General features: G+C 36.6%; 1 protein-coding gene across 1 annotated transcript in view; it reads right to left on the bottom strand.

Annotated features, from left to right (window-relative positions):
• The window catches only part of LOC127849051 (low-density lipoprotein receptor-related protein 2-like), a 121,898-nt gene that overhangs the window by 54,773 nt on the left and 42,086 nt on the right, over positions 1 to 25,039 (bottom strand). The window contains exons 2-4 of the mRNA XM_052381773.1: positions 10,597 to 10,797; positions 8,179 to 8,295; positions 7,393 to 7,419 (exon numbers count right to left, since the gene is read on the bottom strand). Coding sequence (XP_052237733.1) covers positions 7,393 to 7,419; positions 8,179 to 8,295; positions 10,597 to 10,797 — 345 coding nt within the window. The remainder of the gene's footprint in view (positions 1 to 7,392; positions 7,420 to 8,178; positions 8,296 to 10,596; positions 10,798 to 25,039) is intronic.

The following is a 25,039-nucleotide window of genomic DNA, read 5'->3' as shown; positions in this document are numbered from 1 at the left end:
CCTTTAACACTTACATAAGTATTTTTACGCGTTTGGCAAGTTAAATTTAATTCATGACCTTTCTTTCTAGATTTAAGTTTTAAAGGCTTCTTTTCAAGCCTTTAATACTGATGAGCAGCAAACAGCATAAAACCTGAACAGACTGTGAGTTACTTGCAGGCTGTTCTGGTTTTATGCTGATTGCAAAAGCCATTTCACTTTGCTTCTGAGTGGGAAAGGGTAAAGCAGGTGTTTATTGAATGCTGAACAATTGCACATGCAGCAGAACAACAGAAAGTATAAGCACATAGCCGAGGAGTGTTATGTTTGAGTGTAATTCTTTTGTGTCTCATAAAAGAAAGTTAAGCAGATAATGCATATCTAATCTAAATTCTTTTATATTCTAGAATTTCAAGTGCATTTAAATTGGTATACCTGAATCTTGAGAGTCCAAATAGTTTTTACTTTTGCAACCTATGGAAAACTGAACTGCCTCATGGCTGACATGCTTTTCACAGAACATGAACCTTATCTCACTAGTCTGAGAGATCATTAAAAAAAATGTTCAGAGCAAGTTTGCACAAACAAACATGACTTTTAGAGTTTGTAATTTCTCATCACCCAGTTTCACATTCGTCTGACAAATGTTCTGACCAAATTTCATGAAGATTGGAAATAAATGCGGCTTCTAGAGTGCTCACAAGGTTTTTGTTTTATTTGACCAAGTTTTTTAAAATGACCCAGTTTTGAACTCAGCCATAATAGCATTGGGACACATTGCTCCCTGGATGCAAAAAAGGTACCATGTGACATTGAAATTAGAAGAACATGATTTCTTTTTGCTCTTTGACAAAGTTTCGTGAAAATTGGGCCATTAATGTTGCCTCTTGAGTCTTCACACACTTTTTTTTCAATTTTACCTTATGACCTAGTTAGTCAACCCATGTAAACCAGTTTCAAACTTGGCAGTGCAATCATTAGGACAAATCTTCTGACCAAGTTTCAAGATAATTGTTTTTTTGTTAATTTGACCTACTGACCTAGATCTTTACCATTTGTGACCCAGTTTGAAACTTAGCCAAGATCTCATTGGTACAAATGTTCTTACAAAGATTCATGAAGTGGCAAATATTGACGATACACAAGGAAGCACTACACAAGACGGAGGACAAACAACGGACAATTGACTCAAATGACTAAAAACATAAACTAAAAGTACAGAAAGGAAATGTAGTACAACACAACCAAATATATTTTCAGCATTGGAATGGAAATGAAAAATATATTGTGTGGTAAAATGTGTGGATATACATTTTGGAAAATTGTTCTTTCTCACAGCTAAAAAAGCAATTGAAATCTACAGAGGTGAAGGTTACATATTGTGTTAAAAGAATTTAACAATCACAGATGATGAAGCAAAAGAAAATCTGAGCTTTTAAGGGAACTCAATACTATTACTGTTGAAACAAGAAAGCAAAAGGCCCTAGGTTGCTCACCTGAGACCCTAAGGAACTAAACTGTTTTGATCAGCTTTTGTGACCTATCAAGAACCATTCAAGAACTTTGCCAAGATATCAATGATATAAATAGTCTGAGACAGCTTGGACTGGAACCATTTTTAGATGGTCGCTTAGCGACCGTCTAAGGTGGTTAGTCTAAATTTCAGGTCAATACGCCTTAGCTACTAGTAGCCCAATACCCGCTTACTACGCGTATCCGCGCGAGAAAGAGATGTTTAATTAATGCAAGAGGTTTGAGTTCTCCAATTATATTCATTCACAAATAGAAACATTATATTAACATCGTGTTAAATGCAATAGTTTCGAACGGTGCTTTTATAGAAAATAATCAATAAACAATGATCGTATTGTACGTGTCGCATAAGAAATTGTTTATGAATGAATAAAATAGTCCACTTTCTGCAGCATCTTCATGACGTAGTATTTTTGCTCAGTCCATTCAAAATGTGCGGCTATTAATAGATGCGGTTGTCGATAAACAAAGAGTCCACTGGCAATACCAACGCAATAGGTTATGCTCTCACATACACCTCAATGACGTAGTACAGGTCATTCGTAATTTGAGGCTATTAATAGATTCGGTAAAAAGTATACGCTTATTTATACGATAAAACGTTGAACATAAGTTCAACAATAACTTCAGCGATACGATAGACAAAAACTAAAAATGTTTCATAAACGCTAAAACCAAATATAACAAACAATTTATTATAATAATACAAATGACCTGTTTCGTAACCTTGTTTATGCTACTACAGCGGGTATTTCCCGAAAACGTTCTTTTGTTCTCAACAGATAGCGGCGATCTTTTGTATTTACGGGTCCTAGCAACGCATTAGTAGAAGGTTAGTAGAAGGTTAAGCTTGTTTATATTTAAAGTTCTCAATACATAGACAGTTGGATATGAGTTCATCAATTACTACAGGCATACTATAGGCAACCTCAAAATGCTTTATAATCGCTAATTCCGAAAACAACTAAATATAACAAGAAATATCTTAAAAATGTAGTGGGCATATATGCTGACTTTGAAATAAAGTTTGCAATTTACTTTTCTAAATAAATAAATACAATTAAAACAAAACTTTTAACTATTGTGTTGTGTTTTTCACTTGTAAGTTGCATATTCACCGCATGAAATGTGTCAAACCACACGTAAGTGTGAGTAGATAAAAAATATACTACGGGAGAGCACTTCATAATGTGTCCTCATATGCCTTGCTATGAGTATCTTTCTTCACTATCGAAATATATGGTATGTTGATATTTGATTTAAACGCAGTTTTCTTTCAACACATTTAAATCATACGTCCATAGCGCCGTCATGCGAAAATGGGTCTTATGCATTTCGGCAAGCGTTTGTTAAACCCAACATGTGCATTTGCGCAGTCAGGCCATAGGCGATGCTGTTCGCTATAAATTCACTCAATATGTTATGTTTCTCCTCACCAGACTTAGAGATAGCTGAGTGGGCTATTTATACGATGGTTGCATATAAAATAAGACCCATTTTCGCATGACGAGGGTCATTAAAAATCTCATTGCGAATTGAAAATGCCACATTTTAGAACAATGCTTTTTGATACAAAATTGAATTCAAATTAGCAAACTTGTTTATCATGGCAGCCTATCCAAATATTTATGAATGATTTCCAGATGTGCTGACAAAGTACGTCAAAAATCGTGGTATGATAATTAAACGATTTTCTCTTATCGTGACAATGTACTATTTCGATAATGATTGTTTTCTCATCTTGGAAGCAAACGCGAAATTCTGCGAGATGGATTTTAACGCGTAATTGTAACAGGGCCACAATTTGTGTTGTTTGAACGTACAGAGAGTAGTCCGGAATTCCTTACACTGAACAGTGCTACATCCTTTGAACTGAGCACATACACAGTGATGTAGCCAAAATTCAGAGGTTGTATCTCGAATCAGCCTATTAAATATTCGAAAATATTCATGCATGTCTGTTAGTTTATGTAAAAGTCACTAAGATGAAAACACTTACGCCCAAAATGCGAATTAGTGCTCTATACCTATGTTTAGGTCAGCGTTGTTGACACCGTGTGAACTGCTCGGGTAACAAGTAAAGCATAAACAGCAATGTATATATACTTTTATTCCTCCATATACAAGATATTAAGATTATTGTATATTTTGAATTTGGATACGGTGTCAAAAATCAAAAGTTTTCACTATGAATTTATATTCTTGGTGAGATAGTTATTCGATATTCCAAAAATATTCATTTAATATGATGGTGACTGCAAATTGTCTTTATATTCAGTTCTCATTAACATTTTCATCATACTTTCTATGCTTTCATAACGTCCAAAAAGCCATGTTGTTTTTATTTTGTCTTAGTTATCTCTATGAAATAATAAGGATGATAAAAAGTGCACACAAAACTCGACCCGTGCGCTATGACACACACTTTATAAATTTGAATGGCGTGTGTTCATTTCAAACTTGCGTTTGATTTTTTAAAAATGAATCGGGTGTTAAATTATGCAATATTGAACATCTTAAGTGCCTTCAGCGCTTTGATTAAACTCACTAAAGATATTATTTTGACAGATTCTCTGAGCAAGTGACATGGAAACTAGGCAATAATTGTGACCTCTACAGTGTTTGCAAGGTTTTACTATACATGTACCAATACCAATAATGTTTTTCGGCGTAAGCTGTCTTAAGCCAGCTTTTCACCTTAGCCTGACCTTTGTAAGTGTCCAATAAAATTCCAATAGAATTTCCCGCGGCTAGGTACGAATGAATACACTTCATTTATTCCATTGGCTGATTTGAGTATACCACCAGAACATTGGAAACATATCCGCGTCTTTGTAACACTGTTTTACTGTATGAAACAATTTTATCTCGAATGAAAAGGCTTAATAGATAGAACAGTTTTACACTCAATTCTCGACATCAATACAGTTTGTGCGTACACCTTTTATTTTCAGAGTATTACCAGCGCAAGAGCGTTTATACTTAAAAGGCTATGTTCTCATATTTAGTACTTACTTCCTTATTCCTGTCAACATGTTAGCATGTAAAAGTATAAAGAGCAATGGAAGCGAGGCCTCACTTTAAAGCATTGCATTTCAACCCGCGAGGTATATCTGGTCAAATTGCGGTCATTCAGAGTTTATATACAGGTCATCACCGGAGTTGGCGGCCAGTAAAATAATCGTTATATAATAAAGACGCTATCCGTGAACTAGGTGACCTGGAATTTTCTTTAGACCAGAAATATGTTAAATGAAGATATTCAGCAATATAATTATGGTATGTAAATAATAGATTCTTAATGTGTTTTCAACAATACAATGATAAATATTATTGTTGATAAATTTAACAATAATTATTCGTCCATATTGCCTAATGTACTAAAGTGATATTATGAGCATGTAACAGTTTATAGGTGTCTATCGCAACCGTTGATTATTTTTTATGTTTCTACTTCATATACACTTATATTAATTAATGCAGCATCATCATACTAAAACAATATACCAGAAAGAGAAAAATAATGCATTTGAATATCAACCGTACTTTCGTTTGACAACTGATCATGCCTTTACGAGTTGAACCTAAATTTAGTTTTAGTGCAGATTTGTTCATACGACACAAAGACACGAAATTGTTTTACGGATCATTTCAGCTTACAGGACTGGGTGGGTCACGTAAGAATATCGAATATAAAATATATTTTTATAAACAACTGGTAGCAAGGTGAGTTGCAGATAATTAATCAGTAACCACATTTTAACTAACTATTTTGACCTGTTAATTCTTTTCAGCTCAATTCAACAGTGCAAAATGCCCATAATATCACTTTAAGCATTAGCACGATGATAATTGATACTGTTAATAATCGAATCAAAAAGCAATGCCCGACAAACCACTAAAACAGGTTTGTTCGAAGAACGCGCCTATAAATACGGATACTTCTCGTGTGGCCGGTTGACTCATATGTTTAAATTTCACTTCCATTCTTCTTTTGGTTTTCTGTTTTGTATCTATAGGTTTATGACCAGCAATATGTTATAATGTAAATTCTAACACGGCACGTTACTTGTTTTCTATAGACAAAGAAGGAAATCAAGCGTGGGTTATTCTGCAATAACTTATGGGCGGAGCTTATACACTGAAAGCACGCGCTGTAGCTAAACAAAACATGCCGATACATTTTCCACCAGCGTAATAATCCGGTATTTTATGAATGAAAGTCACGTGACAAAATACTACGCTATGAACAGAAATGCGTAAACTTGACCCAATTTCCCACGGTGTTCGTCTGCTGCTTCGATACTGAAATGGCTGAAGTTCGAATCGGAGTTGTTGTCTTGTAGATTCAACACTCTTGCGTTAATTTAAAGAGTACAATGAAAACATGTTAGTTTACGCAAGTTGTTGTTCTTAGTTAACCAAACGTGAGAAATGAAATGGGTTTTTTCCATCCAGTTTGGCTGTTATTGAGGGCGGATATCTGATCGACAGAACAGCCGAAAGCTATTTTTATGGGCGGAGCTTCACATAAAATAGTATGCAAGAAAAATAAGATACATTCTATAAATCTTTAGTAAAAATCGTGTTAGAATCGAAATAATTCGTGTACGTTATAGTTTGTGGTCGAATAACCCACGGCCGGAAGTTTAGATGCGTGGTTTCAAATCACTCGTGCTTCGCACTCGTGATTTAATCCCTACGCATCTAAACTTCCGGCCGTGGGTTATTCGACAACAAACTATAACGTACACGAATTATTTCTTAAATAAGCCGCGAAAACTCCCAGTAACATCCCGTACTGCGTGTGATGCAGCTAAGAACTGCACAGAAAAAGACATTCGCTATACTTGATCTCATTCATTAAACTATTTACGCCGTATATCTTTTTTAAAGATATTTCTTGTTAACATTAACACAGTTAATGTTGAAATTGCAGGACACACTTCTGACAACAGATGATGAACCTCAGACACACTTCTGACAACAGATGATGAACCTCAGACAAAAGATGATCATGTTGTGTGCAGGTAAGCTAATAAAAAATATTTCATTGTATGTCATGATGATCTTTGTTTATTGACTGCAGCCACAAGTGCAGACAAGATGCTGTATAATGAAGCCAGCATACTGTTCGTTAAAATATTTTCCATTGTCATGCACAATCACATGCTACAATTCTTTCAAAATCACATGCTACAATTCTTTCAAATCAGTTGCAACAATTATTTCAAAATCACTTGCTACAACTATTTCACAATCACTTGCTACAACTATTTCACAATCATGTGCTACAATTATTTCAAAATCACGTGCTACAAGTATTTTGAAAGTTTTTACACTCTGCATAGTGCATGATGCAATAGAATTCCAAAATATTAGTGGATCATATCCAGGCAAAAAAGATTAAAAAGGCAAAAATTCTAATATGGTAAATGCACATAAAAGGTACAGTTAAACAGCAGTGCTCCAGCTAGGATTTGAAAAGGGAAGGGGGGGGGCTTATTTGTAAAAAGGGCATTTTCAAGAGCGCAGTATTTTGTCAAAAGGGCACTTTCGAGCGTGGGGTCGTATCCGAAATGCTCCCTGTTGGATATTCAATTTAACATTATTAATAATTGTTAGAAAATATAATTTCCATTATTATTTAACCATGTAAATAAAATGTCTAAAATGAGTTATTAATAAATATCAATGAAAAACGTGATTAATAAATTATAATATGTCTCAATTTTTTTTATTGTTGTTTAAGACATAAAAGGGCAGGGCCTCATAAGGGTAGGGCGCGGCGCCCTTCCATATTAGCCTAGCTAGAGCACTGGTGATAGAAAAAGCACTCTGTTAAACAGGCATTAACACATTCTGGTGTACGGTTCAAACCTTCTCTGAAAATGCTGTTTCGCTTACCTGGGAAAGTGGTAATGAAAAACTCTTAGACTCCTGATAAAATGTATTCTAAACGTTCTGGGAAAACTGGGCTTAATGCATGTGCATAAAGCATAATCTAAGGATAGCCTGTGCAGTCCACACAGGCTTATCAAAGATGTCATTTTCCACTTCAATAGGAAGTCTCTTCTAAATGAAAATTCAGTCTTGGCAGAAAGTGTCATCCCTGATTAGCCTGTGCAGACTGCACAGGCTAATCTGGGATGACACGTTTCGCACTTGCATTAATTCCTGTTTTCCCAGAACAAGGCTTATATAACATGCTTAAAGCTGAACAATTCTTAATGTGATATGCAATATAATACCAAATTTGATATTAGATGTGACATAATACTCAACCTGAACTCGAATAGAATACATTTAGAGTAGCAAATGACGAATTCGCCTTGGTCATTTTCCATTGTGTTTGTGTTTAATTTGTGGATCGGTCAAACCACAATCTCAACGAAAATTAATGTCTCACAAATAATAATGATTTTACAGTATACTACATTCAAACGTATGTCAACATTTCTGGTAAAGAATCAATGCACTCTTAATTGGCAATGTTTTCTTTTAAGCCAAAAGTGCTTCTTTGTAACAGGGTATTTATATCTAGTGTTGACAGGTTAATGGTGTTGGAACTGCAGCTGATTGTCATTGATAAATCAATCAAAATTAATGTCCCACAAATAAAACAGATTTTACAGTATTTAGCTTGATATTCCGATTGCTACTCACAGTTGTCCATATTCTCGTCGGACCCGTCGTCACAGTCCACGTCCCCGTCGCACATCCAGTTCTTTGGAATGCAGTGGTCTATGCACAGAAACTGGCTATCGTCTTCACAGGTACTCGCTGAAAAACGACGAGAAAAGGAATAAATGTTATGACATAAGAAACATCCCTCTCTCTGGAAAGCAGTAATCGAAGCACAGAAACTTGCTATTGTCTTTGCAGCTACTCGCTGAAAAAAACACACAAGAAAAAACATAAATCCAGTTCTTTGGAATGCAGTGATCTTTGTTCAGAAACTGGCTGACTTCTTCGCAGCTACTCGCTGAAATTAATCAGAAATCAGGGATATTTATCTTTCTTAGAAAATGGCTGTTTTTCCAAATTTTGAGAAATTGCGACTCAAATTTTCGAAGTTGCGAGAAGTAGGCAAGTAAAATTTTCAATGTGAAAGAGGTTGCCACTCATTTTTTTCACAATGTTGACAAGTTTGTGACTCATTTTTTTGCAAATTAAGGGGCCAAAAGCTGCTTCACAAAGAAGGGAAAAAAGCCTTAGAAAATACATAAAAATTTTGACTCATGAAACAAGAAAACATGCAAATGATGGAAGCTCACAATTATGTACTTTGTCGTCAATGTAAGAATCAGCACCATGGGCTTATGAATTGTGCGGGAATAAAATAGAGCTATAAACAACTGTTTGTTCATCAATGGTTGAAGATTTGACAAATAAACAAGACTATTGCCAACCAATATATGTCCCATACCAGCTCCACCATTGTCAGAAATTTCCACCATTGTCAGATTATTTTTTATATTTGTTGCCATAGTAACCAGAATTTTTGACGTAGTAACAAAATAAAATAACATGCATAATGTCCATGTTGCCATCTATCCATGTTTCAAGTTTCATGAAAAAATATTTAGAACTTTTCAAGTTATCGCAGGATCCAGAAAAGTGTGACAAACAGACAGACAGAATCACAGACAGAATCACAGACAGACTCACAGACGCACAGAGCTCAAACCATAAGTCCCCTCCGGTGAAACCGGTAGGGGACAATAAAATCATCATTACAATGACCCGAATGATCAATTATTGAACAAGCATCTGCAACCATTAATTTGGCTCAAAATTTGAACATAAGAACACTGTAGCACATACAGCCGTTTCAATGGCACATCTCTCCAGGTTTTTACGCCTTGTTCTCCCCCTCAGGACAGTCAAAATCCCCATCGCAAAGACACTCTCTGTTGATGCAGATCAGCTTCTTATAAAAATCACTTTGGTCCCTTTCCTCCATGCCTAACAAAAACCCATTCCCTTACCCCTTGCCAAATAAAAACGCTTCCCTCCCTTCATTAAAACCCTTACCCTGATCCTACATTAAAACCCTTACCCTGATCCTTCATTAAAACCCTTACCCTGATCCTACATTAAAACCCTTACCCTGATCCTACATTAAAACCCTTACCCTGATCCTTCATTAAAACCCTTACCCTGATCCTACATTAAAACCCTTACCCTGATCCTTCATTAAAACCCTTACCCTGATCCTACATTAAAACCCTTACCCTGATCCTTTATTAAAACCCTTACCCTGATCCTACATTAAAACCCTTACCCTGATCCTAATAAAAAACTTGTATCACTAAAGCCTCATAAAAAACCCTTCCCTTCTGCCAGGTTTAAAAAATGCCTTCCTTACCACTGTGCCTTGTAAAAAAAACTTTCTTTCCCTTAAGTGCAATAAAAAAACTTTTATTAACTATCATGTACAGCCATTGGATTGGCACACTTCTGGTAGTTGCCACCCTTCTTTCTCCCCCTCAGGACAGTCAATATCCCCATCACACAACCACTCCCTGTGGATGCAGATCAGGGTCTTATAAAAATTACTTTGATCCCTTCCCTCCATGCTTAATTAGAACCCATTCCCTTACCCATAGCCAAATAAAAACGCTTCCCTTCCATAATTAAAACTCTTCCCCTGATCCTAATAATAACAAGAGAACGTCAAAACAGGTGCCAACGCTCGGCTGCAGGTGCAGTTTTGAATAAATGAAAGATTGTCCTAAATTTTTATATCATTTTTAGAGGTCACAGTGACCTTGACCTTTGACCTAGTGACCCAAAAATGGGTGTGGCGTTAAGAACTCATCAAGGTGCATCTACATATGAAGTTTCAAAGTTGTAGGTGGAAGCACTTTGATTTTAGAGCCAATGTTAAGGTTGACAAGCTGGCTATAACAATACCTCGGGTTTTCTCTGAAAACAGCAAGGCTAAAATATTGTGTCACTAAAGCCTAATAAAAACCCATTCCGTTCAGCCAGGTCTAAAAAATGCCTTCCATACCACTTTGCCTTGAAAAAAATCTTCCTTTCCCTTGAACACAATAAAAAACCTTAACTAGCACATACAGCCGTTGGAATGGCACATTTCTCCGGGTTTCGACCCCTCGTCCTCGCCCTCAGGACAGTCGATATCCCCATCGCAGAGCCACTCCCTGTGGATGCAGATCAGGGTCTTCTCTGGGAACATCGTGCTGGGGCAGGCGTACGTGAAGTCTGACCCCACATTGCAGTGGTACTGGGGCCGGTGCAGCAGAAGTTCTTCATGACCTGGAAAAGTGAAGATCAATTTTAGTTAAAACCTATTGATTTTAGCTCTCGAGCCAGTTTCCCCAGTGCTTAAGGCATGTGAAGTCAGACCCCACATTGCTGTGGTACTGGGACCAGTACAGCAGCAATTCTTCAAGAGCTGGAAAAGTGAAGTTCAATTATAGTTTAAACCTATTTATTCTAGCTCGATCTCATCAACTGCATCGACTGAGCCCAAGACTTTTTTTAATGCTTTTAAGTCTGATTCATGGGTAGAACCAGTACTTGGCGTACATGAAATCTGACCCGACATTGCAGTGGTACTGGGGCCAATGCAGTAGCAAATCTTAATAAGCTGGAACAAGTGAAACATTTGGTTTTAAACCTATCATAAGCTGAAAAAAATTAGTTCAATTTTGTGTTAAACCTATTTATTCAAGCTTGATTGCATCGAAAGACTTAGGCTTATTGAAACGCTTGCAGTGATACTTGGGCCATTGCAGCAGCAGTTCTTCAAGAGCTGTAAAATGTTAAATATTTCACATCATTTATTACAGCAAAAGCATTATTATAAATGGGACGTTAATAGGGCACGACTACATGAAGTCAGACTGCATGTTGCAGTGGTACTAGGACCGGTGCAGCATAAGTTCTTAATGAGCTGGAAACGTGAAGATCAATTTTAGTTTAAACCTATTTACTTAAGCTCTTGAGCCAGTTTCCTGGGTAGACCCAGTACTTAAGGCACGTGAAGTCTGACCTAACATTGCAGTGGTACTGGGGCCAGTGCAGCAGCAACTCTTCATGGACTTGAAAATTGAAATAATTAATATCATTTATTTTAAACCTATAGTTTTTCGGCAAAAAATACGAATTTCTGATGCACACAATTCACACAGGCAACAAACTCTTTTAAAATTGTGAATTGCAGTTAAATCAAGCTGTCTCCGAGTGCAAGTGGGATTTCTAAACATGTAAAAATTCTGCTACGTAATTTATTTTTATTTATTTTGGGAAAATTCTGCTAGGTCATAGTATTTGTTTCCTACACAAGGAAATAACTAAACTTATGATAATTAAGTTTTTCCTAGCAGACATTAGTAGATTATTGCCATTACCTTCCCAATTATGTCAGGGAAGTAAACCCTGCAGAAAATCTCAACAAACTAAAACAGTTTAATCCAAGCATGGTTTTCTCTAAAATATTGATTCAGTACCTTAACTAGTATGCAATATTGGAAAACTCTCAAACCAAAGAATGGTAAACATAATAAGAATTCAAAATTTGTTTACATTATTATGCATACATGTACAATAAATATAATGCATACATTACAAGGGAGTCTACTCTTACTAACTTAAATATACCAAAAAAAAGGGAAGTAACTTAAAGCATGAACATTACATTATACCAACATAAGATAACAATTAAAAAGACACTTAGTAAATGTTTATTTCATATAAATAAATGCTAGTTTATTATACATAAAAAGGCGTATTTGCTGTATCAAGCAAATCATTTTTAAACAGAAATAACTATTTCAAGTTTTCAAAGAATTTCATACTCAAATCTAACAATATTCAATCATGCCAACAATTGGAATTTCATTTCGATGTGACATCATTTTTAACCATATTAATTCACTTATTGACATTTTCAAGAGAGGATGGGGAAAAATGTTTCATGGATTGCACCTCTTCTAGAATTAGATTATCCATTACGTCTGATGCAATATTTATTATGTGTCAACACTTTCAAGTGAGAAAATGAACTGCCACATCATCAATAGAAAAACAGCAAAATAATTCCTCGATTATTTAACAAAAATATGTATCAATGCAGGCATTTTCCTGACCATTTTGGGAAAAAAAATGAAATTTCGGAATTGCGATTTTTTCCTGCTATTTAGCCTACTGACTTGCAAAAAACTAATTTAATATAATAATCAGCGTCGCTCTGTGAAAAGGGGGTTAAATGCATGTGCTTACAGTGTCATACCAGATTAGCCTGTGTAGTCCGCACAGGCTAATCAGGGACAACACTTTTCACCCAAACAGAATTTTTGCTAAAAAGATACTTTTCCAAAAATGAAAATCACGCCAAACTTTTTCATCGGATATTGAAAAGTTAAGCTGATAGAGCAGTAACTGTTGTGCTAAAACATAATCCTCTCATTATACAAGCGACCAAACAATGGACACCTCGACATAGCAATTCCTCTCCCTAGGTATTCACATTTTATTAAAGGCTACTAATTCTGCAGGGTAACTATGGTTTTATCTTTGATGCAAAACCGATGTAACACAGCTTCCAGTGTGACCATGTGACAATGTCATAGATCGTTGTTGCTCCAAGGACTGATGTTACATATCTCCTAGTGGGACCATGTGACAATGTCATAGATCGTTGTTGCCCCAAGGACTCTTGCTAATTCTATGGGACTGCCTTTTTTTGCTCTTATACTTAACCCATTTATGCCTAGTGGACTCTGCCATCCTTCTAAATTGGATCAAATTATTTCCAAAATTAGGGATGTCTAGTATATTTATTTCTATATTTAGAATATTTCTTACAGAAATTCCTTTAAGCAAACAGCGCAGACCCTGATGAGATGCCGCATCATGCGGCGTCTCATCTGGGTCTACGCTGTTTGCCAATGCCTTTTTTTCTAGACGCTAGGCATTAATGGGTTTAAAATAATATGCATTCGTGGGCATACAATTTTGTGATTTTTTTTTTAAAGACTTTTAAAAAGACAATTTGATGTCAGTCATTTGGTGTTTAAATCGTCAGGGCTTTTTTCCTTCTGTGAGAATGGCAGTTGTTCACAAATTTGGGAACTTCGCAACTCAAATTTTCACAATTTCAAGAATTTTGCGACTCAAATTTTCACAATTTTAGAAAGTTTGCAACTCATTTTTTCATAATTGTTATCAGTTCGCAACTCATTTTTTCACAAAATGGGGGGGCAAGGCCTCTTCACAAAAACCAGAAAAAAAGCTTTAAAACGTGGATTGGTCAACCCACAAAATCAACGAAAATTCAATGTCCAACTAAAATAATGGATTTACAGTATTCAGTGTGGACAGGATCAGAGGGACGGTGTCAGTTCTGTGTTGAAGTGGTCTCAAAATTTGGTGTGGCAAAATCGATGATGTTGATTAAGTGAGGGATTGAAAAGATGAACACTGACCTTGAGTGACTCTAAATCAATCAAAGAATGGGGAGCAAAAGGTTACAGGAGCTTTGATTATGAGAAATGCCAGAGAAAATGAAGATTGTCTTGGGAAAACTGAGCTAAATGCATGTTCAAACAATGCCGTCCCTGATTGTGACTGCACAGGCTAATCTGGGACAACAATGAAACCACATAAAGCCTGGTGTTTGACAGAATGAGGCTCATTATTTGTGTCTTGTTCTGAGAAATCTGGGCTTAATGCATGTGCGTAAAGTACCGTCCCAGATTAGCCTATGCAGTCCGCACACGCTAATCAGGGACGACACTTTCCGCCTAAACTTGATTTTCAGTAAGGAGGGACTTCCTTGAAACTAAAAATACAATAAAAGCGGAAAGTGTCGTCCCTGATTAGCCTGTGCAGACTGCACAGGCTAATCTGGGATGACACTTTACCCACATGAATTAAGACCAGTTTTCTCAGAACAAAACACATTTCTTTCAAGAAGAACCGTCTTTTATCCATATTTTATTTTGTCTAATGTTTGTTTTGCACTATTGAGCTAGCGATGATGAATTGTCCAACAGATTCTGAAGATGACCCAAGAAACGAAGCTTTGCACTATCGAGTTAGCGATGATGAATTGTCCCACCGAGTCTGCATATGACCCAAGAAATGAAATATTGTCCCGATATCCTGATATTCCAATCGTCATTTATCCTGAATAGTGAGAGACTTTTGTTGAATATTTGGTGAGCTGAAAACCAGGCTTAATGCATGTTCGTACTAGAAATGGCGCGGCAGAGGCCGACACGTATCCCCACGCCGCATGTTTGACCCAGGGGGCACCTTAGGGTTGGTAATGGGGCCATGCATAGTAGATATTGACCGTATTGTCATAAGAGATGTTCAGTATCAATTGGAAGTGAATCGGTGTAGAAATAAAGAAGTTAATGTAAAATAACATATAACAAGAGATGTGTTTCTCAGAAACAAAATGCACTCTCCTGTGCGGCTTTGATTTATTTTAACAAAAAAAATCATTAGGCAGGTTCATTACTTACCTCCCTTTAATGCTTATTACTTTCCTTGGATTTGTTTTTTTTACCTTTGAGTTTGTCAGCAAAACAATTCCCCCTCCTGCGCTGCTTTGTTTTTTTTGATTTTTTATATCATTTGGCAGGTTAATTACTAACCTCCCTTTAAAGCTTATTATTTCCCTTGGATTTGTTTTTTTTAACCTTTGAACTTGAAGGATGACCTTGACCTTTCACCACTCAAAATGTGCAGCTCCATGAGATACACACGCATGCCAAATATCAATTTGCTATCTTCAATATTGCAAAAGTTATGGCCGATGCACCATACTGGGGGCATAAAAATGAGTGAAAATCTCTGACCTGACACCACCCCAACCCCCATAACTTTTGACCCAGGGGTCAGATCAAAATTCCAAATAGTGCAGGGTCGCACATATGCTCATAGCTACCATGTGTGTAAGTTTCAAGGTTCTAGTGCTTATAGTGTAGGAGGAGATAGTGGCCAGGACGGAAAGACGGAAAGACAGACAGACGGACAAACGCCTGAGATAACCACAATATCCCCATGCTTTTCAAAAAGCGTGGGGATAAAAAAGTTGTCCCATTTCCTGGGACTAGACCTAGTACTTGGTGTGTTTGGGGGAGAACTTAAACCTTTCAGTGCGGGAACCGAATTTTAAAGGCCTTTGGAAACAGTTTGGATCCAGATGAGACGCTACAAAACCTGGGGTCTCATCTGGATCCAAACTGTTTGCTATTCTGATAGTATTCTTTGAAAAAAATCAGAGCAAATGCTAATTTTAGAAATTCTGCAGACGACATTTTAGCAGACGACAAATTTCCCAGCATGCAAAGAATTAAGAACGCTCCCTCAGAAGCTATTGAACCCCTGACCTTCTGATTGCTAGGCGGACACCATATCAACTACGCCACGGCCACTTAATCTAACATAATGAACAAACCATACCTTGACAAAGGATGAGTAAAAATCATTAGGACTGGCAGAAAATGATCAGAACGTACTATATTTTGTGTGACCTCACTTTCATATTCAAACAATCCATGAAATTCACCACTTCATGTTGATAGAGTACCAGAAAATATTTTCAAATTGGTATCAATGGAAACACTCATGCAGTTGAAATAATTAAACCTTTTTTGGCATTTATTCTTACATGATCTTATCTGGTAATCTACTTTCTATCAATGGTCAGAAAGAAATAAGTTATCAAACATCTATATTGTTCATTGTTTGTTTTTTTCAATTTACTCACTTGTCATTTGGGCAAACAATAGCCAAATGCACTCCAATTATAGCACATGCAATCTTAAAAGAAATGATACATTTATTCATTTAAGTCTTTGCCACGTTTTTACAAAGTGCAGCCACGAACCATGAATCACCTGTTGTGTGGTGCTGATCGTGTATGCACGCTATGTTGCAGTGATATCTTTTAACCCTTAAACGCTTAAATACGCACTTAACTCATAATAACACCTTTCCTGCAATTTCTAAAAATATTGTCACATTGTAAAGAATTGGAGATTTTGACTTATATTCAATTACTAAAAAAGTAATATGTTTGTTTAGCCTCAGCTATAGTCCTCTTGGTTTGTCTAGAATGCAAACCAGAGCTACCATTTTTGTTAACACAAGACAAATACATGGGTTTTGTGACATTTTGTGCAGCAGAAATGCAAGTTAGTTGCATGTTCAGCCTGCAAACCCACTGTTCGTCTCTTGAAGAGTGAATTCTGATGTTAAGTTGACATATATGGCACATAGGTTCTACACACAATTAATGTGTGCATCAGTGATTTTTTTTGCTTTTATTTGTTACAGCCTGTGCAATATGAATTGGGAAAATTAGCGTGATAAACCATGAAATTGGGAAAAAAAGTGCGATTAACCATGAAATTGGGGAAAAATAAGCATTATAAATATGATTATAAGGAACAGAATTAAAATTGTTTTTAAGTGCATGTTCAGGGGGTTTTCTAGCCATTTCGGGAAAAGGAGTCTGGTCAAATTGGAATTGCTTTAATTGATACAAGTGGCAAATTTGGGTATTATTTATCGACAAAAAGGACTTATTTAAAGTTATATATTTTGTATGATGTTTTTATAAAAAAAGTTGAGATATAGAGTTAAGAAATCAAAAGTCATAAGATAAATCTACCTTAAACAAAAAAATATTTTTTTGGGGGGAAATTGAGTGTTTTTTGGGAAATTTTGGTCAGCTTTTTGGGGAAAAAACGTTGATTTTTGTGATTGGGAAGCAGCCGAAAATCGGCGGTAATTTTTAGCAAAAAAAAATCACTGTGCATGTTGCCCTTTCAACAGGCATTTATCGCTCAGTCTACACATAAACATAAGCACTTGCGCTTGTGTAAGTTGCTTACTTTTTGATGACCTTGAAATCAAGCAAAGACAAGCAGTTGCCATGCTTTTTCTTAAAAGTCTCAACCCAAACCCTGGTTGTGAACAAGGCTTCATTTGCATGATACATGTATATCATGGAAAAATTTAAGTCTAAGGCTTGTATGTGAACAAGCAATCTTAAATCCTTCCGCATTTTAGTACATTGTATGTTAGGTTTGGTAAGAAAACCTTTAAAACTTGAATCTAGTAAGAAAGGTCTTTAATTTAATTGTATTTTCTTATGGACTAAAAAATCCGTCCATCCCCTCCCGCAAAATAAACATAAAAAAAGAAAAAACAGAAACATTTAAATCTTTTTTCAGGTCACAATGAATACAGTGATGTCTTCCATAAAAGGGGGCAACAACATCATCATTCTGTCTCCACCAATATTTCTCCAATACTGCTCTAGGAGTAAACCTCTGACCACTGCAAGAAAGCTTTCTTTAATAGCCTTCAACAAAATAAGCATATAGAATTCCGACCAATAACTCCAGTGAACAAATGACCATCTTGAAGAGGAAAGATTCTAAGCTGATTGTCCTCGAGCATATTCACGGCAATTTCAGGACCACAACAATGGTTTAGGTAGGATTTGCTGCCTACCAAAGGATTGACAGGATCAATATTTGTACTTTTCTTGCAAGGAAATAAATTGATGGTTAGACAGGCTAACAAAAACCAATTTTTGGGTTAATCATCAGTAGTTGACATAATGTCTTCTTTAAACTGGGTAATCTTGAACTTTGGTTTATCTTTACATCAATTATGATGTTCTTTGTTGTTTTTTTTAATTTGAATTATATGACAAAAAAGTTTTCTAGCTCATTTAACTCTTTCCCACTCAGAAGCAAAGTGTAAATGGCTACATGCATATGCAACCAGCATAAAGCCAGAACATCCTGCGAGTGAATCGCATTATGTTCAGGTTTTATGCAGTTTGCTGCTCATTTAAGTATCTTAGGGTTGCAAATGAAGCCTTTTTATAATACTTGAATCTAGTAAGAAAGGTCTAACATTTGATTTGATTTCCTGAGGGACTTATATAGAAAGAAGTATGTATCGGAGTGGTAATGGTTTAACAGATAAAAGGTCACATTCTGCTGTTTTAACCCATTGCATGCTGGGTAATTTGTTGTCTGCTAACATCTTGTCTGCTGAATGTCTAAAATTAGCATTTTCTTCATTATTTTTCAAGGAATACTATCAGAATAGCAAACAGTTTGGATCCTGATGAGACGCCACGTTTTGTGGCGTCTCATCTGGATCCAAACTGTTTGCAAAGGCCTTTAAAATTTGATTCCAGCACTGAAAGAGTTAAATGTTGGCAAAATCCCATGGATGTCGCTTGACCTGCCTTCAAACTTCAGTCAAAGGTTAATGACCATACATACATTTAAATGATTAATAGACATTGGTGGGTACAGTTAGTCCTATATTTATCTAAGCACATTCTTTTGTTTGATAAATTTGAATTAAAATAATCGTTTACATATGGCCAGTATACATGTAAATAAGCATATCTTAAGTGGCTAATTGCATGCACAATCCCACAAATTAGCAAACAACATATTAATGAAAATATGTCTCGGGTGATGCTAGTTTGCTGTCTCTGTTAATTATAGTATTATTTTACATTATAGTACCATCTCCCAAAAGTTGCAAACTGACTTTAGAATGTAGAAAAAGAAATGTGTATTATTTGTAGGTGAAATAATTAAGTTTATGTTATAACAATAATAATAACTACTGTTGTTTCTGTTTGTGCATTATTAGGTTCAGTTTGTTGCTTTTCTTAATTCAGTAAAAAGACTCGAAAATAGCTTAGTATAATGCATGTGTTCCTAAATATGCTAAAACACTGACTTAAATATCACATAATTTACCGTCCATTCGAACAGGCTCACTTAAAGCATATGACTGTGTAAAGTGTAGTCCCAGATTAGCCTGTGCAGCCTGCACAGGCTTATAAGGGATGACAATTTAAGCCTACACTGGATTTTCCCTAAGAAGACACATCTTTCAAACTATAAATACCACAAAAGCAGAAAGTGTCAGCCCTGATTAGCCTGCTAAGACTGCGCAGGCTCTGGCGCAACACTGTATGCTAATGCATTAAGCCCTGTTTTCCTAGAGTGTAGATAATATAGTAAAACGCAACATGGAAATATAAAGCTGCACACTGTGACTACGGATCTATTCTCATCATCCCTAAAATATTGATATACGAACATTAATGTATTTGTATGAGCTATTTCTACTTAATTCCCTATAAAATGACTTAAAATCACATTCCAAAGTGTAAGAAAACTCTCAAAGTTGCATTTAATTGTGTGTCAATTAAACCATTCTTTATTCCATGCAAAAAAAATCTATAGTACAATTAAACATATGCCCCCTTTTGAAAAACATCAAGACATAATATCTTAATAAAAATATCCAAACGTTTGACAAAAAACAACACTATTTTCTCAACTGTTGTTTTCCAATATTTTTCTATAAATCATACAGTCCAGTAAGCATTACAAATATCTATGGCAAAAGATATAATTTACATATGGAAATACTAAACCTTCTAGAAGCGTTTTTTCTTGACATTTAGTACCCTTAAACAGTCCGAGCAGGCTGTGAACTAATTGGCCAGTTGATAACAATTGACAGGAAAACCTTGTTAATAGGGCTGCTAGACAGCAGAGAGTACTAACGCTTATCTGCTTACACCAGGCTACTGGTCAACTGTAAAATGGATTTATGAGGGGAAACTTGAGCTGGGCAGGCGTATACTGATACAACAGCTGTTCAACTGATTTCCAGCAAAAAAAACACTGGTGCATTTTCTGATAAAAAAACAACACTTTCAGACGAAAGTGTGGTCTCTGGTTAGCCTGTGTGGTCCCTGATTAGCCTGTGTGGTCTCTGATTAGCCTATGTGGTCTCTGATTAGCCAGAGTGGTCTCTGATTAGCCTGTGTGGTCTCTGATTAGTTTGTGTGGTTTCTGATTAGCCTATGTTGTTTTTGATTAGCCTGTGTGGTCTCTGATTAGCCTGTGTGGTCTCTGATTAGCCTGTGTGGTCTCTGATTAGCCTGTGTGGTCTTTGATTAGCCTGTGTGGTCTCTGATTAGCCTGTGTGGTTTCTGATTAGCCCATGTTTTCTCTGATTAGCCTGTGTGGTCTCTGATTAGCCTGTGTGGTCTCTGATTAGCCTGTGTGGTCTCTGATTAGCCCATGTTGTCTCTGATTAGCCTGTGTGGTCTTTGATTAGCCTGTGTGGTCTGTGATTAGCCTGTGTGGTCTCTGATTAGCCTGTGTGGTCTCTGATTAGCCCATGTTGTCTCTGATTAGCCTGTGTGGTCTCTGATTAGCCTGCGTTGTCTCTGATTAGCCTGTGTGGTCTCTGATTAGCCTGTGTGGTCTCTGGTTAGCCTGTGTTGTCTCTGATTAGCCTGTGTGGTCTCTGATTAGCCTGCGTGGTCTCTGATTAGCCTGTGTGGTCTCTGATTAGCCTGCATGGTCTCTGATTAGCCTGTGTGGTCTCTGATTAGCCTGTGTGGTCTCTGGTTAGCCTGTGTTGTCTCTGATTAGCCTGTGTGGTCTTTGATTAGCCTGTGTGGTCTCTGATTAGCCTGCATGGTCTCTGATTAGCCTGTGTTTTCTCTGATTAGCCTGTGTGGTCTCTGATTAGCCTGTGTGGTCTCTGATTAGCCTGTGTGGTCTCTGATTAGCCCATGTTGTCTCTGATTAGCCTGTGTGGTCTCTGATTAGCCTGTGTGGTCTCTGATTAGCCTGTGTGGTCTCTGATTAACCTATGTGGTTAAGTCATTAGCCTGTGTGGTCTCTGATTAGCCTGTGTGGTCTCTGATTAGCCTGTGTGGTCTTTAATTAGCCCATGTTGTCTCTGATTAGCATGTGTGGTCTCTGATTAGCCTGTGTGGTCTCTGATTAGCCTGTGTGGTCTCTGATTAGCCCATGTTGTCTCTGATTAGCCTGTGTGGTCTCTGATTAGCCTGTGTGGTCTCTGATTAGCCTGTGTGGTTTCTGTTTAGCCTGTTTGGTCTCTGATTAGCCTGTGTGGTCTCTGATTAGCCTGTGTGGTTTCTGATTAGTCTGTGTGGTCTCTGATTAGCCTGTGTGGTCTCTGATTAGCCTGTTTGGTCTCTGATTAGCCTGTGTGGTCTCTGATTAGCCCTTGTTATAATAACTAAAAATAATTAAATTGTACATGAGTATTTTCTTCTTTACTATAAACCTATTCGAAGTACTGGAGTGTTGTGTAATACGCATTATCAATTATCTTTTAAATTGCTATTATACACACTTTTGGTGTTATGCTTCCCAAAACTATATATCATCTGTGTTCATTTTCCGATAGGTCTCTCAATGTAGCGTATGTATATGAATGTAAACCATTTGTTGCGCTCGGAAAAAGTTCAAATTAAGGTCTGTTCTATTTAAATTTACATTCATATTATAACTAAAGTTTAACCTTCTGGATTCAGTTGTTGTAATTATTATTTGTTAAGTTAAATTAGTAATGTTTTCTGCGAATAAACTCGTGTTTGTGCAATCAATTTTTACTGAACTATGCCTGGTTGACATGTTGTAAGTGGTTGATTAATATAATATATTCTTTTTCAAATTGTGTCGATTTGTAGCACTTAAGTTTAAGGGAATGTGTCTGTTTCCAAAAATGTGGGCATCAGTCTCAGTGGCTAATCTAGTTCTGTGTGAAGCTGACACATACACATACTTGAGGGTATTTTAGTCTAGTTCTGTGTGAAGCTGACACATACACATACTTGAGGGTATTTTAGAATCATTGAATGGAATCAATAGATTGTTTTCTTAATTTCATTTTTTGCATGCAGCTTCTTACATTTTTCATTACAATTTTCATGCAGCTTCTTACATCTTGCACCTAAAAAAATTGTTCCTGCGGCAACATATTTTTTTATAATGACAAAAAAATGTTAATTCATAAAATGATGCTTTTATTGAGTGAAGAATTTAATGAATGTTACACACACACAAAATTATTGAAAAAAAAGAACAAGAGCACCGCCTTGTGGGTGCAGACTGCTCATCTATTTAATTTTTTAAAGATGAAGGGACTCTCATTTTCAATCACAAAGGAGGGAGGGGTGGAGTGAAGAGGGGTGCATTGTGTGGGGGTGTGGACATATATTACATTATCTTCCAAAATGCGAAAAAAAAGGGAAAAAAAAATCGGGGGGTGGGGGGGGTGGGGGGGGTGGGGGGGTGGGGGGGATGGGGGTGGGGATTCTTGGGTGCGATGGTTGGACGGTATTTCAAACATAAAATAATAAAAATAAATATTTGTGTTTTTTAACCGTTTTAAAAAAAAAAAATTGGGGAGGGGGTGAGGTGGGAGGGTATAGTGTGAGGGTGTGGTGGTAATTTGTGAGATGATCTTAAAAAAAAAAAAAAAAAAAAAAGAAAAAAAATTAGGGGGGGGGGGATTTGGGTGGGGGGAGGGGGGGTGGGGGGGGGGCGGATTCTTGGGTGCGATGGTTGGACGGTATTTCAAACATAAAATAATCAAAATAAATAGTTTTGTTTTTTAACCGTTTAAAAAAAATAATTTGGGGAGGGGGTGGGGTGGGGTGGGGTATAGTGTGAGGGTGTGGTGGTCATTTGTGAGATGATCTTAAAAAAAAAAAAAAAATAAGGGGGGGGGGGGAGGGGGGTGGCACGGGCAATGGTTTGGGTGGAGTCTTTTGTGGTATGTCAGGTAAGAGTAGTTTTGTCAAAGTATCAATCAAATCTAATCATAAATAAAGAAGTTATGGCAATTTTAGCAAAATTTAATATTTTGACCTTGAGAGTCAAGGTTATTCAAAGGTAAAGGTAAAATTCAACTTGCCAGGTACAGTAACCTCATGATAGCATGAAAGTATTTGAAGTTTGAAAGCAATAGCCTTGATACTTAGGAAGTAAAGTGGATCGAAACACAAAATGTAACCATATATTCAAAGTTACTAAGTCAAAAGAGGGCCATAATTCCGTAAAAATGACATCCAGAGTTATGCAACTTGTCCTTTTACTGTACCCTTATGATAGTTTGCGAGTGTTCCAAGTATGAAAGCAATATCTATGATACTTTAGGGGTAAAGTGGACCAAAACACAAAACTTAACCAAACTTTCAATTTTCAAATTATAAAGGGCCCATAATTCTGTCCAAATGCCAGTCAGAGTTACATAACTTTGCCTGCACAGTCCCCTTACAATAGTTAATAAGTGTTGCAAGTATGAAAGCAATAGCTTTGATACTGTAGGAATAAAGTGGACCTAAACACAAAACATAACCAAATTTTCAATTTTCTAAGTATAAAAAGGGCACATAATTCTGTCAAAATGCCAGTCAGAGTTACATAACTTTGCCTGCACAGTCCCCTTATGATAGTTAGTAAGTGTTGGAAGTATGAAAGCAATAGCTTTGATACTTAAGGAATAAAATGGACCTTAACACAAAACTTAACCTAAATTTTCAATTTTCTAAGTATAAAAAGGGCACATAATTCTGTCAAAATGCACGCCAATGTTATCTAACTTTGCCTGCCCAGTCCCCTCATGATAGTAAGTAAGTGTACCAAGTTTGAAAGCAATAGCATTGATACTTTCTGAAAGAAGTGGACCTAAACGCAAAACTTAACCAAAATTTTCAATTTTTTAAGTATAAAAAGAGCACATAATTCAGTCAAAATGCACGCCAGAGTTATCTAACTTTGTCTGCCAAGTCCCCTCATGATAGTAAGTAAGTGTACCAAGTTTGAATGCAATAGCATTGATACTTTCTGAGAAAAGTGGACCTAAACGCAAAACTTAACCGGACGCCGACGCAGACGCAGACACCGACGCGGACGCAGACGCCGACGCCAACGCAGATGCCGACGCCGACGCCAAGGTGATGACAATAGCTTATAATTTTTTTTTTTAAATAGATGAGCTAAAAACATTAAAGAGCTGTGTTTGTAAAACACAATGCCCTCTACTGTGCTATTTAAGAAAAGAAATGACCTTTGACCTTGTAGGATGACCTTGACCTTGACTTTTCACCACTCAAAATATGCAGCTCTGTGAGATACACATGCATGCCAAATATCAAGTTGCTATATTCAATATTGCAAAAGTTATGACCAACCTTAAAGTTTTGGGACAGACACACACATACAATGACAGACAGACAGGCCAAAAACAATATACCCCTGATCATTCGATCTGGGGGCATAAAAATTCAGCCCTAATCTAAGATATGTTCCTATAAAATCTGATAATAGGTATTTGCATTATGTGCCCAATGCAAGCAATACCACTCGAGCCCCAGTGCTATCTTTTTATCTTTAAGGTTAAACAGACCATTCTGTCCCCTTTTGGTCTCTGATATTTGATACTCGAGTGTCGAAAATCCATACCTGGGATATCAACTGCTGTCAAACAATGAGGAATAAGTGAATTCACTCAAGATTTATGTCTATCTGATGAATGTGTTCAGCATTCAAAATTAAACGTGAGCCACTGTGATTTTTCTATTGCTGTCAGACGATGATGAATTACTGAATTACTGAAGATTAACGGTTTTCATGTAAATGTTTTACGCATTCAA

Source organism: Dreissena polymorpha, chromosome 10 (assembly GCF_020536995.1).
Source record: "Dreissena polymorpha isolate Duluth1 chromosome 10, UMN_Dpol_1.0, whole genome shotgun sequence".
Lineage (NCBI taxonomy): Eukaryota > Metazoa > Mollusca > Bivalvia > Myida > Dreissenidae > Dreissena > Dreissena polymorpha.
Note: the sequence above shows the minus strand (reverse complement) of the source record. Positions and strands in the feature narration are given on the sequence as shown.